At 40.7% G+C, this 16,285-nt stretch overlaps 1 protein-coding gene across 3 annotated transcripts in view; it reads left to right on the forward strand.

Annotated features, from left to right (window-relative positions):
• The window catches only part of LOC120031535 (protein FAM168A-like), a 54,254-nt gene that overhangs the window by 27,301 nt on the left and 10,668 nt on the right, over positions 1 to 16,285 (forward strand). For 2 of the 3 annotated variants that reach the window (XM_038977332.1, XM_038977341.1), the window contains 2 exons: positions 12,576 to 12,653; positions 15,227 to 15,352. In XM_038977332.1, the coding sequence (XP_038833260.1) occupies positions 12,576 to 12,653; positions 15,227 to 15,352 (204 nt within the window). The remainder of the gene's footprint in view (positions 1 to 12,575; positions 12,654 to 15,226; positions 15,353 to 16,285) is intronic. The other variant, XM_038977348.1, reaches the window with a different exon arrangement.

Genomic DNA, 16,285 nt, shown 5'->3' on the forward strand with positions numbered 1-16,285 from the left:
ACAATGTTCAAACCTTGTCTCTGATTTTCAAGCAGGGTTTAAGTCAGGGCTGAGACTGGACCATTAAGGAGCACTCAATACCTCTTGGAAAGCGTGTATAATTGTCCCACTGAATAATAAAACTGTATCCCATGGTTAGGTTTTCAGAAGACTATGACAGGTTTTCCCCCCAACATTTTACCTGGGCTTAGCGCCTTTCATATTTTTGATCCTGACAAACTCCCCAGTCCCTTCCGGTGACAAGCATACCCATAACATGGTGTTGCCACCACAATATTTAAAAATCAAAGATCCACCACCATATTTTACAGTAGGTATACAGTGGGGCAAAAAAGTATTTAGTCAGCCACCAATTGTGCAAGTTCTCCCACTTAAAAAGATGAGAGAGGCCTGTAATTTTCATCATAGGTACACTTCAACTATGACAGACAAAATGTGAAAAAAAATTCCAGAAAATCACTGTATGATTTTTAATGAATTTATTAGCAAATTATGGTGGAAAATAAGTATTTGGTCACCCACAAACAAGCAAGATTTCTGGCTCTCACAGACCTGTAACTTCTTCTTTAAGAGGCTCCTCTGTCCTCCACTCGTTACCTGTATTAATGGCACCTGTTTGAACTTGTTATCAGTATAAAAGACACCTGTCCACAACCTCAAACAGTCACACTCCAAACTCCACTATGGCCAAGACCAAAGAGCTGTCAAAGGACACCAGAAACAAAATTGTAGACCTGCACCAGGCTGGGAAGACTGAATCTGCAATAGGTAAGCAGCTTGGTTTGTAGAAATCAACTGTGGGAGCAATTATTAGGAAATGGAAGACATACAAGACCACTGATAATCTCCCTCGATCTGGGGCCCCACGCAAGATCTCACCCCGTGGGGTCAAAATGATCACAAGAACGGTGAGCAAAAATCCCAGAACCACACGGGGGGACCTAGTGAATGACCTGCAGAGAGCTGGGACCAAAGTAACAAAGCCTACCATCAGTAACACACTACGCCGCCAGGGACTCAAATCCTGCAGTGCCAGACGTATCCCCCTGCTTAAGCCAGTACATGTCCAGGCCCGTCTGAAGTTTGCTAGAGAGCATTTGGATGATCCAGAAGAAGATTGGGAGAATGTCATATGGTCAGATGAAACCAAAATAGAACTTTTTGGTAAAAACTCAACTCGTCGTGTTTGGAGGACAAAGAATGCTGAGTTGCATCCAAAGAACACCATACCTACTGTGAAGCATGGGGGTGGAAACATCATGCTTTGGGGCTGTTCTTCTGCAAAGGGACCAGGACGACTGATCCGTGTAAAGGAAAGAATGAATGGGGCCATGTATCGTGAGATTTTGAGTGAAAACCTTCTTCCATCAGCAAGGGCATTGAAGATGAAACGTGGCTGGGTCTTTCAGCATGACAATGATCCCAAACACACTCCCCGGGCAACGAAGGAGTGGCTTCGTAAGAAGCATTTCAAGGTCCTGGAGTGGCCTAGCCAGTCTCCAGATCTCAACCCCATAGAAAATCTTTGGAGGGAGTTGAAAGTCCGTGTTGCCCAGCAACAGCCCCAAAACATCACTGCTCTAGAGGAGATCTGCATGGAGGAATGGGCCAAAATACCAGAAACAGTGTGTGAAAACCTTGTGAAGACTTACAAAAAACGTTTGACCTCTGTCATTGCCAACAAAGGGTATATAACAAAGTATTGAGATAAACTTTTGTTATTGACCAAATACTTATTTTCCACCATAATTTGCAAATAAATTCATAAAAAATCCTACAATGTGATTTTCTGGATTTTTTTTTCTCATTTTGTCTGTCATAGTTGAAGTGTACCTATGATGAAAATTACAGGCCTCTCTCATCTTTTTAAGTGGGAGAACTTGCACAATTGGTGGCTGACTAAATACTTTTTTGCCCCACTGTATGGTTATTTTCTGCTTATGCATTGTCATTTCGACGCCAAACCCACCACTGGTCTTTGATTTTCAAGTATTGTTGTGGCACATTTTGTTGCGTTACAGCCTGAATTTAAAATGGAATGAATTTTTATCACTGGCCTACACACAATACCCCATAATGTCAAAGTGGAATTATGTTTTTAAAAATGTTTACAAATGAAAGCTGAACTGTCTTGAGTCAACCCCTATGTTATTGCATGCCTAAATAAGTTCAGGAGTAGAAATGTGCTTATCAAGTCACATAATAAGTTGCATGGACTCACTCTGTGTGCAATAATAGTGTTTAACACAATTTTTGAATGACTATCCCATCTCTGTACCCCACACATACAATTATCTGTAAGGTCCCTCAGTCGAGCAGTGAATTTCAAACAGATTCAACCACAAAGACCAGGGAGTTTTTCCAATTCCTCGCAAAGAAGTGCACCTATTGGTAGATGGGCGGGGGAAAAGCAGACATTGAATATCCCTTTGAGCATGGTGAAGTTATTTATTGGAATGGTTTTTGGATGGTTGGAACAGACTTTGGATGGTGTATCAATACACCCAGTCACTACAAAGATACAGGCATCCTTCCTAACTCAGTTGCAGGAGAGGAAGGAAACCGCTCAGGGATTTTACCATGAGGCCAATGGTGACTTTAAAATAGTTGCAGATTTTAATGGTTGTAATAGGAGAACTGAGGATGGAGCAACAACATTGTAGTTACTCCACAATAATAACCTAATTGACAGAGTGAAAAGAGGGAAGCCTGTACAGAATAAAAATATTCCAAAACATGCATCCTATTTGCAACAAGGCACTAAAGTAATCTGCAAAAAATGTGGCAAAGCCATTCACTTTTTTGTCCGTAATACAAAATGTTATGTTTTGGGGCAAATCCAACATGAACACATTACTGAGTACCACTCTCCATATTGTTTTCTTGTAATCGTTAAGGACTGGGGAGTTTTTCAGGATAGAAAATAAACAGAATGGAGCTAAGCACAGGCAAAATCCTAGGGGAAAACCTTGTTCAGTCTGCTTTCCACCAGACACTGGAAGATGAATTCACCTTTCAGCAGGACAATAACCTAAAACACAAGGCCAAATCTACACTGGAGTTCCTGAGTGTCAAAGTTAGTTTTGACTTAAATCTGATAGAAAATCTATGGCAAGACCTGAAAATGGTTGTCTAGCAATGATCAACAACCAATGTGACAGAGCTTGAAGAATTTTGAAAAGAATAATGAGCAAATGTTGCACAAGCCAGGTGTGGAAAGCTATTAGAGACGTACTCAGCAAGACTCACAGCTGTAATCGCTGCCAAAGGTGATTCTAACTTGTATTGACTCAGGGGGTTGAATACTAAGACATATTAGTGTATTATTCTTCGTAAATGTTTTTACAAATGTTTGAATTTTTTGGACATTAGTGTATTTTGTGTAATTCATTTTAATCCCACTTTAACACAACAAAATTTGGAAAAAGTCAAGGAGTGTGAATACTTTCTGAAGGCACTGTATCTACCTCTATACCACTCTACCACCCCTGCACATTGTAAACATGGTATTGGCACTGACCCTGGAACTGACTTTGTATATAGTTTCCTTACCTTCTCGTGTTCTTCTTATTTCTATTTCTTGTGTTTTTGTTCTACTTAACTTTTTTTTAAATTATAGTACTACTGATATTGATTACGGCATTGCTGGGAAAGAGCTTGCAAGAAAGACATTTCACTGTACTTGTGCATGTATTAAAAACAGGTATTAAAAGCAGGGGTGTCAATCATTTTGACCTCTCCCTTTTTGAAAAAAAAAGTTATTTTCTAAAAAAAATCTCTTTCGCTGAGTATTAGTATTGTATGATATATTTTTTTTAGCATAAAGTATAGCTCAGTAATTGAATTATTTTATTCAGTAATTTTTGCTCATCTTTATCAAGGGTGTCAATAATTTCGGACTCCACTCCATATCCTGCTCTCTTTCTGAAAAAACTGAAATGACTGACTCTCTTTTGCGCTTTAATTCATTTCAGTTGCTTTCCATTTTCTCTCCTGTCATCCCCATGACTGGGTTTATAATGGAGATTAATTGTTTTTCGTTTTACAAGGACAGTGCAGCATTGAAGATGTCCCCACTGATACAAACTTTGCAGTTTCTTAGTTCCTACTCCCCTTTTCCTCATTAAGCAGTCTAATGTGGGTCATAAAACGATTGGGTGCCTTCAATAGATTTTTGATGGGGAAAACCGATGTACGGAAATGGTGTAATAGTGGTATATTGTGATCTGTTTACCAAACAAACCCTTGTAGTAAGAGTGGTAGAACGGTAATGATTAGGAAGCTCCTCTAATGGTCATCATCATGTACATGAGTCCATTGGTGATTCCTGGCTGGTTGGCATAAAGGGCTGTTTTATCACCGAAAGCCAAATGTCAGTGTCACCGCCTCTGTCACATACTGTATTAGGATGTATGATCCATATGCATGTAGAAGTAGTGCATCCACCACCGGATGAGTCTGTGCATCGAATGAGCTGTCTGTGCAACAAAATAATAATTCACACGGTATGTCCAAAGAAAGGTGAAAAAAGGGAGGCAGGAAAATCAGTGAGGAAATAGAAATGTGATTTCTCTGGTGGTGTTTTCCTCCACTGGCTCAGGAGGGCAGGGCTGGTTACTTGGCTTGTGATTCATAGGCCAGGCTGTTACCACATCACTGGCTTTCATAAGCGAGAGATTATTTTAAAGGTGCCCTCAGCTCTCAATGTTTTTTTTCTTCTAGTCGCTTCTTCCTACCCACAATGCATTGCTGCTCATCCTTAAGTTACAGCTGATCAGAGAGTTAAGAGAAAGGACAGACGCTTGCAGTGGCTGCTGTAGCCTTGTGTTATGGAAGCTGTGTGGAGGGAGGCAGGAGGTACATATGCAGGAGCTCACACACATACACAGACACACATGTACACACACACCCCAGGGGACAGCAGACCAATGGAGTGCAGTTGTCGTTTTCAGATACTGCTGACCGTAGGGATCCCTCCCTCTATTCCATTCCTCCCTCAGTTCCTCCCTCCCTTTCAGTGTTTCTCTCTACCGCTCTCTCTCTACCGCTCTTTCTCTACTGCTCTCTCTCTACTGCTCTCGCTCTCTTGCTCTAATTGTCTGATTCTCTTTTGCTCACAATTAGTCCACAGTCACACTGTTCCATAAATACGAGGGCTAATTAGTGTGTGTGTAAATACTGAAGCTCTGACTGTGTGTGCGTGCGTGTGGGCTGTCGGATCAGGTTGCGTAGGTGGTGTGTAGCCTCAGGATTGAGACACACACACACACACACACAGGCTGCTCCTGCATTCTTTGTTATTTCCAATAATAGGCTACTTTGTTTTAGTGTGATTGCTATGCGATCAGTACAATTCATAGTCATATCAATGGCACCTGTCATTATAGCATAGAGAAGGCATACATTTATAATATATAGGTCTGCCTAACCTGAATAAATATTGTCCCTTTTCTTCCATATTCTCTCCACATTCCATACACCTTTATTTTCCTTATAGGCCGCCAACCATCAAGTAAATATTTGTCTTTATGTTCCTCTTCTATATCATCCATACTCCATATTTTCCATTTACAGGGAAATGCTGTGTGCTTTTTAGTTTAGTTTGCATCTGATTGCTTTTTGACTATACTATAATCTAGGCTTTGCAGTGTCTTTTTCTGTATCCCAAATGACACTCTATGCCCTATATAGTGCACTAGCTTTGACCAAAGCCATATGTGCCCTGGTAAAAAGGAATGGACAATATAGGGCATAGGGTGCCATTTGGGATGCAGGCAAAGACACTTCTATGCCTAGATTACTAGCGTAGTATATAGTGCACTATTCACAGTGTACAAAACATTAAGAAACACCTTCTTAATATTAAGTTGCACCCTCTTTTGCCCTCAGAACAGCCTCAATTCGATAGGACGTATTGGGAGAGAGTAGCTCCGTTTTGTACCGACAAGATTGTGGTTATATGAAGAAACCGATAGATTAATATATATCCAAGTAACCAGGAGAGAGTGAGCGGTCAGTTAGTGGCTTGCGAAAGTATTCAACCCCTTGGCATTTTTCCTATTTTGTTGCCTTACAACCTGGAATTAAAATGGATTTTTGGGGGGTTTATATCATTTCATTTACACAACATGCCACTTTGAAGATGCAAAATATTTTTTTTATTGTGAAACAAACAAGAAATAAGACAAACTGACAACTTGAGTGTTCATAACTATTCACCCCCCCAAAGTCAATACTTTGTAGAGACACCTTTTGCTGCAATTACAGCTGCAAGTCTCTTGGGGTATTTCTCTATCAGGTTGGCACATCTAGCCACTGAGATTTTTTCCCATTCTTCAAGGCAAAACTGCTCCAGCTGGATGGGTTCCGCTGGTGTACAGCAATCTTTAAGTCATACCACAGATTCTCAATTGGATTGAGGTCTAGGCTTTGACTAGGCCATTCCAAGACATTTAAATGTTTCCCCTTAAACCACTCAAGTGTTGCTTTAGCAGTATGCTTAAGGTCATTGTCCTGATGGAAGGTGAACCTCCGTCCCAGTCTCAAATCTCTGGAAGACTGAAACAGGTTTCCCTCAAGAATTTCCCTGTATTTAGTGCCATCCATCATTCCTTCAATTCTAACCAGTTTCCCAGTCCCTGCCAATGAAAACATCCCCACAGCATGATGCTGCCACCACCATGCTTCACTGTGGGGATGGTGTTTTCGGGGTGTTGGGTTTGCGACAGACATAGCGTTTCCCTTGATTGACAAAAAGCTCAATTTTAGTCTCATCTGACCAGAGTACCTTCTTCGATATGTTTGGGGAATCTCCCACCTGCCTTTTGGCAAACACCAAACGGGTTTGCTTATTTTTTTCTTCAAGCAATGGCTTTTTTCTGGCCACTCTTCCGTAAAGCCCAGCTCTATGGAATGTACGGCATAAAGTGGTCCTATGGACAGATACTCCAATCTCCGCTGTGGAGCTTTGCAGCTCCTTCAGGGTTATCTTTGGTCTCTTTGTTGCCTCTCTGATTAATGTCCTCCTTGTCTGGTCTGTGAGTTTTGGTGGGCGGCTTTCTCTTGGCAAGTTTGTTGAGGTGCCATATTCTTTCCATTTTTTAATAATGGATTTTATAGTGCTCCGTGGGATGTTCAAAGTTTCTGATATTTTTTTATAGCTCAACCCTGATCTGTACTTCTCCACAACTTTGTCCCTGACCTGTTTGGAGAGCTCCTTGCTCAGAGTAGGTGTTTATATACTGAGATCATGTGACACTTAGATTGCACACAGGTGGACTTTATTTAACAAATTATGTGACTTCTGAAGGTAATTGGTTGCACCAGATCTTTTTTTAGGGGCTTCGTGGCAAAGGGGGTGAATACATATGCACGCACCACTTTTCAGTTTTTTATTTTCTAGAATCTTTTTGAAACAAGTCATTTTTTTCATTTCACTACACCAATATTTTGTGTATGTCCATTACATGAAATCCAAATATAAATCCATTTAAATTACAGGTTGTAATGCAACAAAATTGGAAAAACACCAAATGGGGATGAATACTTTTGCAAGGCACTGTATTCACAACAGCGAACCAATCTGTGAGTAAAGTGACACTGAGATTCGAACCCAGCACGCCATGGCTTCCCTTAGAGGAAAAGTCAAAGAACAACTTTGAGATGCAAATGAGAGCAGCTGCCAGCTGAATTATATCCAGAAAAACATATCTAAAATCCTCTCTAAATCTGTTATTAAAAAAGTAGATTTGCTCGAAAGGAAAGTAGTCTATCGAGTCAGATATGCATATACAGGGTGGGTGAGTGGACGAACAAGACAATTAAATTGGCCTTCTGGAAACAAAGGTGCAAACTTTAGAAGATCAACTGGATCAGCTAGAAAACGGATAGAGACAAAATAATATGAGAATATTGACCTTACCGGAGGATGAGGATAAAGGGGACCTTTCCAGCAAGGTGATCGAGCTTATATCAGAAGAGCTTGGCATGGATTATGTCACCGGATGGTCTGGAGCGATGTCATCGGATCGGCGTGAAGCAGAAGAACCCTAAATAATTAAACATTCTTAGGACACAGGAGGGAAAGGACATCAAGGTCCAGGGCCAGTCCATTTGATTTGTCCAGGACCTTTCTGCTAGACTGAGTAAAATACTCCAGCAATTCATTTCTATTGGCCAGTCACTGGAGGAAAAAGGAATCAAGTCTCAACTCCGATTCCCGGCAGTACTGTGGGTATGGAAGGGAACACAGAATGGAGTTCACAAGCATCGATGAAGCCCTGAACAGGTTGCAGGAAACCTTTCCAGTTGAAAGAGAGCCCAGTGCACTGAGGAGAGGCAGAAGCAGGAAAAAACAGATAAGCACACTAGGCTACATACAGTGATGCCCAAGACCAGCTTATTGTAAGTTGAGACAACATTCCTTCCCCCTCCCCAATACAATTTAGACTCTATTGTCCCCAAGTAGCTGTTTTTCTCTAGGAAGTAACAATAGACTTAGCTGATGCGAATCAGATACATGGGCACTAAAATGACAATATAAAATAGTAAATATAGCATGTAAGTCAATTGTTCTATGGATGTGTGTGTGTGTGTAGGCGAGAGGGTGTGAGTGGGTGTATGTGTGGGTATGTGTCTGCATATGAATGGGAGAGTGAGAGAGAGTGAATGTGGATGTGTGTGGGCGGGCGGGCGGGAGAAAGTGGGTGTGACGAGGCGTGGGTTGTAGAGATACAAAAGAGGTAATTATAAACAACAATGAGATGAATGACAATTTTAAAAGTTTCTATGAACATTTATATAAATCAGAATTAAACAACAGTTGGATGGATCCTTTAGCCTTCTTAGACTCAACAACTCTGAAGTAACTATCAGCAGACAAAAAAGAATCATTAAAAACAGAGGTCACCCAGGAAGAAATATTAGATACTGTTAAAACATTTACCTGTACAAAAGCACCAGGAATGGATGGCTTTCTCATAGAAATCTATTCAACATTTTGTGACAAAGTAGCCACCTTATTTACACATGACAACACACGTCACTTAATTCAGTACTCCCTAGTTGCATGTATCAAACAGTTCTTTCAGTTATATTAAAACCAGGAAAATCTGGAGTCTCCCTTGCTGATTATAGACCCATAAGTTTAATAAATTGTGACAATCAAATAATAACAAAGCTTATAAGCTATAGAATGGCAAAAATATTACCAGACTTGATACATATTAATCAAACAGGGTTTATTAAAAATAGACACTTACTGTACAAACAAATACAAGAACATGTTTCAGTTTAGACCTCCTTAAACCTCTCTAGGGTATGTGGGACGGTAGCGTCTCACCTCGTCAACAGCCAGTGAAACTGCAGGGCGTCAAGTTCAAAACAACAGAAATCCCATAATTAAAATTCCTCAAACATACAAGTATTTTACACCATTTTTAAAGATACACTTGTTGTAAATCCAGCCACAGTGTCCGATTTTCAAAAAGGCTTTACGACGAAAGCACACCAAACGATTGTTAGGTCAGAGCCAAGTCACAGAAAAACACAGCCATTTTTCCAGCCAAAGAGAGGAGTCACAAAAAAGCAGAAATAGAGATAAAATTAATCACTAACCTTTGATGATCTTCATCAGATGACACCCATAGGACTTCGTGTTAAACAATACATGTATGTTTTGTTCTGTAAAGTTCATATTTATATCCAAAATTCTGAGTTTACATTGGCGCGTTATGTTCAGTAGTAACAAAATATCCGGTGATTTTTGCAGAGAGCCACATCAATTTACAGAAATACTCATAATAAACATTGCTAAAAGATACAACTGTTATGCATGGAATTTTAGATCCACTTAGCAACAGCTGTGTCAGATTTCAAAAAAACTTTACGGAAAAAGCACACCATGCAATAATCTGAGTACAGCGCTTAGAGACCAACACAACCCAAACAGATATCCGCCATGTTGTGTAGTCAACAGAAGTCAGAAATACATTATAAATATTCACTTACCTTTGATGATCTTCATCAGAATGCACTCCCAGGAATCCCAGTTACACAAATGTTTGTTTTGTTCAATGAAGTCCATAATTTATGTCCAAATACCTCCTTTTTGTTCGCGCGTTTAGCCCAGTAATCAAAATTCATGACGCGCGATCACTAGGTGCAGACGAAAAGTCAAAAAGTTTCGTTACAGTCCGTAGAAACATGTCAAACGATGTATAGAATCAATCTTTAGGATGTTTTTAACATAAATCTTCAATAATGTTCCAACCGGAGAATTCCTTTGTCTTCAGAAATGCAATGGAAGGCAAGCTAACTCTCTCACGTGAACGCGTCTGGTCATCTCGTGACTCTCTGGCAGACCTCTGACTCATTCCCCTCTCATCCGCCCCCACTTCACAGTAGAAGCCTCAAACAAGGTTCTAAAGACTGTTGGCATCTAGTGGAAGCATTAGGAAGTGCAATATGACCCCATTTCCACTGTATCTTGGATAAGCAAAGAGTTGAAAAACTACAAACCTCAGATTTCCCACTTCCTGGTTGGATTTTTTCTCAGGTTTTTGCCAGCTAATATGAGTTCTGTTATACTCACAGACATCATTCAAACAGTTTTAGAAACTTCAGTGTTTTCTATCCAAATCTACTAATAATATGCATATCCTAGCATCTGGGCCTGAGTAGCAGGCAGTTTACTCTGGGCATGCTTTTCATCCGGATGTGAAAATACTGCCCCCTACCCAAGAGAGGTTAAGGATTCCGTAGGATCGGTGTCTCTATCCCGGGATGGTTGTTGCTAACGTGTGCTAATGTGACTAGAATGACATTGAAAGTAACAGCAAACTTTCCAGGACATAGACATGTCTTATATGGGCAGTAAGCTTAAATTATTGTTAATCTAACTGCACTGTCCAATTTACAGTAGCTATTACAGTGAAAAGATACCATGCTGTTTGTGGAGAGTGCACAACAACAAAACACTTTTATCACGGCAACTGGTTTGATACATTCACCTCTGAAGGTAAATAATGTACTTACATTCAGTAATCTTGCTCTGATTTGTCATCCTGAGGGTCCCAGAGATAAAATGTAGCATAGTTTTGTTTGATAAAATCAGTTTTTATATTCAAATGTAGGAACTGGGTTATACAGTTTGAAGCCCTGCTGTCTCTAGCTCCACACCCACCCCTCCCGGCCATCTAGATGTGTGAAAGTTAGTGTATAAGCTAATGATCCATCATGCATGACATTTCTGGGAGTGTGTAAACTTACATTTTTTATTACCATATCATGTTGGTATGTTCTCTATAGTTATGTACTTGAAAATGTATAAATTTACCAATTTTAGGCAGACTTGATAGAAAATATTGTGCAGTATTGCAATACTTCATTGGATCAATCTGAAACTTTGCACACACACCGCTGCCATCTCTTGGCCAAAATCAAAATTGTCTCTAGACTCCTACATTATATTATGGCCTTTCTCTTGCATTTCAAAGATGATGGAACAAAAAAATAATAGAAAACGCATGTTTTTTTTGTTTGTATTATCTTTTACCAGATCTAATGTGTTATATTCTCCTACATTCATTTCACATTTCCACAAACTTACGTGTTTCCTTTCAAATGGTATCAAGAATATGCATATCCTTGCTACAGGCAGTTAGATTTGGGTATGTCATTTTAGGCAAAAATTGAAAAAACGGGTCTGATCCTTAAGACGTACAATACGCAAAAAAATGGATATAGATTTATCAATAATGGCTGTTGATGTGGACAAGTCTTTACATCGTCTTGAATGGCCTTTTCTATTCAAAACGTTTAAGTTTTCAACTTCCAGGTAAATTAATAAATATTGTATAAATATCCTAAAGCAAAAATATACACAAATAATACATTATTTTATTATACTGCTTTAGAAAGGTGCACAAGACAGGGATGTCCCCCCTCCCACCTCCTGTTTGTACTGGCAATTTAACCAGTTGCAGAAATAATTAGACAGGGCCCAAACCTTTATATAACTAGGCAAGTCAGTTAAGAACAAATTCTTATTTTACAATGACGACCTACTCCGGCCAAACCTTCCCCTAACCCTGACGACCCTGGGCCAATTGTGCGCCGCCCTATGGAACTCCTGATCACGGTCGGTTGTGATACAGCCGGGATCGAACCAGGGTCTGTAGTGATGCCTCTAGCGCTGAGATGCAGTGCCTTAGACCGCTGAGCCACTTGGGAGCATTGTACGTGGATGGGTTGCATCCACTGCATTGCCCAATCCATATGTTTTATGAATCAGGTGCAGGAGGGTGGTTTAGGGCTGTAAATCACTGTGACAGGGATGTGGGGAGGTGGAGGCTCCATAGAGTAATACACTGTGATTTTTCACCTCCACACAGGCACTCTGGAACACTGTCTCTTTGCTCTCCTCCCTTTGTCCTTCCATCTCATAACACACACATTCACTTGTATACTAATGTGCATTCACGTACATATACACACTCACACGCGTGCTACACACACACACTCTCTCACTCACTCAGTGGATGATGTTCTAAAAAGCTTCTGTTCTCTGTCCTCAGGCTATCCTGCAGGTTATCCTCAGGCTCCTACCTACACACCCAACCTCTACCAGACTGGCAGCCCAGGCTATCCCCAAGGTAAAAACACACATGCACACATGAACATGCACGGAAACACACATCCGCGGAAACACACATCCGCGCAAGCACACACAGACATGCTTGCAAGCACACACAGACATGCACAGACAAGCACATAAGCACAGACATGCATCTAAGCACAGACAAGCCTGCACACACACAGTTTTATCAAACTAGAAATCCACTATATCCCCGCAGGTAAGAATATACACACATGTAATAGAACAAACACTACATGAATCAGATTGAATAGCATGCACCAGCAAAGGTAAGAACACCTGCACGCACAGTTCTTGAGTGCATCACTCACAGCACTCCCGCAGCACGCCAGAACGTCTCAATCCACATATTCACAGTATTCATGGAATGGGATCTAGACATTGTCATGTGTCTAATCTTGGCACCTTCTCAGAACGTGGAAGGAAACTGTGAATTTGCCCCTAGACACTGATCTTGGATGAGTTTGGCATTTTCCCCACTAATGGTTAAGATTAGAATTGGGTGAGGGGATGCTGATCCTAGACCTGTACCTACGGGAAACTTCACCCCAGAGCCTTCACAATGCCTTGAGTACGCTTATGTAGAGCTGCTAAAGAGGCTTTGTTCGTATTGCATCCACACAGTGCTCTAGAAAGTTCTGCTCAGATTCCAGAAGTGTGTGTGTGCGCGCTGTGTGTTAAGTCATAGAGAGTACATGTTGGCCATGGCCACAAAAAACATTGTTAATGAGATAATTCCTAATTTATTTTGTGTTTTATTTGGATAAACGATTTTCAGATGTAGGTCTTAGTATGGTTGTTGGTTAAGTTTGCCCTTTGTTGTTAGATGATGGCTTGAGATGTTTGTCACTTAGTGAAACTGAAATAACCTGGGGTTGAATTGGCTTTTTTATTATCGTAAATACTGTAATACTATTTATCGTTGAGATGGCTAGAAGCAGGTCTCTATCACCTCCTTGTGCTGGCTAGTACACATGAATATCGTTCAAATGTAATGCATCTCTCAACCCCTGTGCATGGAGAGGGAAGGGTCGGGTAGATTCAAGGGTTGGGGTCAATTCCTTTTAAATTCAGTAAGTACATTTCAATTCGAATTTCATCCATGCTTCTCTATGAGAAAAAAATGTAGCTGGAATTTCAGTTTACTTCCTGAATTGACTGAACTGAAATGGAATTGACCCTAGCTGCGGTAGCTAGTAGTTTGTGTAGTGGTTGGTGGTGATCCATATTTGTTATGTGTCGAGTGGTTTTACTGCATTTCTCCTGGAGCTCCAGTGGGTTTGATGGCCTTCAAAGAGTGTAGTGAAATAGGTCAGTGAGAGCTGTGACAGCTGTGCCATGTCGTCGTCGACAGTGCAGTGCAGCACTGCTTTTACTGGGCTGGGTCATGTTTACTAGGCATGAAACACAAGAAAATACGTCCAAAACTAAGCCCAAGTTCGGCAATAGATGAGTGTGTGTGTGTTGATTGTGTGAAATGTTATGTATTCTACTGTATATGTGTACTATTTGTGTGTGTACTCTCTGTGTGTTAGTGTGTGTGCACACTTTGTATGTCCTCTATTTCTGTACTCTGTGTGTGTGTGTGTGTGTGTGTGTGGGTGTATAAAGTGCCTAGTGAAAGTCTACAGTCTTCACATTTTGCTGCCTTAAAATGTAATCTAAAAATGTTTTCCTACCAAGGTACTCCACATTTCAAAGTTAAATATAAATTATACAACATTTTCCTAATTAATACAAAATAAAAAACAAATATGTCTTGATTGCGTATGTCTTCACACCCCAGAGTTAATACTTGGTGGAAGCACCTTTGGCAGCCATTACAGCTGTGAATCATTTTGAATACGATTCAACAAACGTTTGCAAAACTCTTAGGTCAACATATATCCATTGTTTTTGTCAAAATTGCTCAAGCTCAGTACATTTTGTTGGGAGTCATTGATTCACAGCAATATTCAAATTGTCTCTGATTTTCAAGCAGATTAAAGTCAGGACTGAGACTGGACCATTGAGGAACACTTGACATCATTCTGGTGTGACTTTGGCATAAACATTTGTAATTTTCCCGCTGAAAAATCCCAGGGTTAGGTATCCAGAAGACTGAGGCAGAGTTTCCTCTAACTTTTTATCTGGGGTTTACTACTTTCATATTTATTTTGATCCTAACAAACTCCCCAGTCCCTTCCAATGACAAGCATACCCATAACATGATGCTGCCACTACAATACCAGAAAATATTTAATATTTTTTCTTTCACTTTGAAAATGTGGAGTAGGTTCTATAGATTGGTAGGAAAATTATAATTTGTTACATTTAAAAATGTGAAGACTGCAAGGGGTGTGTAGACTTTCTCTAGTGACTGTATGTGTGTACTGTATACTCTGTGTGTATTCTCTATGTGAGTGCTTGTGTGAGTGTATTTGCATGCGGTGTGTGTTCTATTACTATCTATCCATGTCTGTCTTCTGTGTGTGTGTGTGTGTGTGTGTGTGTGTGTGTGTGTGTGTGTGTGTGTGTGTGTGTGAGAGCGTGTGTGTGTGTGTAATCTCTCTGTGTCTGTGTCTGGGACAGTGCTGCTGGTGAAGCAGGGCTGGCCCCAGGCCTCCGGTGCTGCAGGGGCCCTAGAGGGCTCCTATGACCTGGCCATGGACGCGGGCTCAGAGGGCCGCCAGTACCAGGCCTCAGCCGCAGCTTTCAGTAAATATGACCCTATGTACTCTACACACTCACACACAAACACAGATACTGTATGTATGCACACAGACATACACACACGTTTGTACGCACACACTCTCTCACTCACACACACACACACACACACACACAGATGTATGTACACACATGTTGCACACGCTGGCATGGCTGGGGTACATTCAAAGCTGGGCTGGGTTTTTGAGCTGTTGGGGAAAAATGGGTTAGGAAAAGTTTTGGAGTAGGACAGGCCGTAGAAAGATGTGAGGTAGTGAGTGAAATCACAGGGGCAAGTGACATCTTGGGGGGAGGGGCTGTGTGCTGGCATCATGCTTGGTTTTGTGCTGTGCTGTATCATATAACACGCATGCTGGCTGCTGCAGCAAACATTCTTCTCATATAGGGAAACGATGTTTCAGTTGGATAGGTAATGTGTATTTCCGTCATGGAAGTGATTTGGTGGTGTCCTAACATGAATGTAATGATCAGTGTCCTCTATCACCCACCAGAACGGACAGTTGTGTGTGTGTGCGCGTGCCTGTGGGTGTTTTGATTATTTGTTTTGGTTAACATTCTGTGTGTAGTTAGTCATCGCTAAGTTATCTAACATGGGAATTGTTCACCATTGCAGTTGACTGCCGACTGATAAATATACAAATTACCTTGCGTCACAATAACTACTAATTATTATTTGTAGATCAGTCAGTCACAATTGACCAAAATTGCATCACGTCTGCTGCAATGTCGAACAAACCCAGCAGGTTGAGGTTTATTGTAATGAGTCTTGTCCTGGAGGAAGAACTGAGGGATTTCCCCTTAGAAAGGCCAGCTGCAAAGTCAAAATTTGATATATTGTTAAAAATTCATGAAAGCATTAGGTTTAGCAGTGTGATTCAGGTTAGGTTTAAAATCAGATTTTGTGGCTTTGCCAGCTAGTGA

The sequence above is a fragment of the Salvelinus namaycush genome, chromosome 3, assembly GCF_016432855.1.
Source record: "Salvelinus namaycush isolate Seneca chromosome 3, SaNama_1.0, whole genome shotgun sequence".
NCBI lineage: Eukaryota > Metazoa > Chordata > Actinopteri > Salmoniformes > Salmonidae > Salvelinus > Salvelinus namaycush.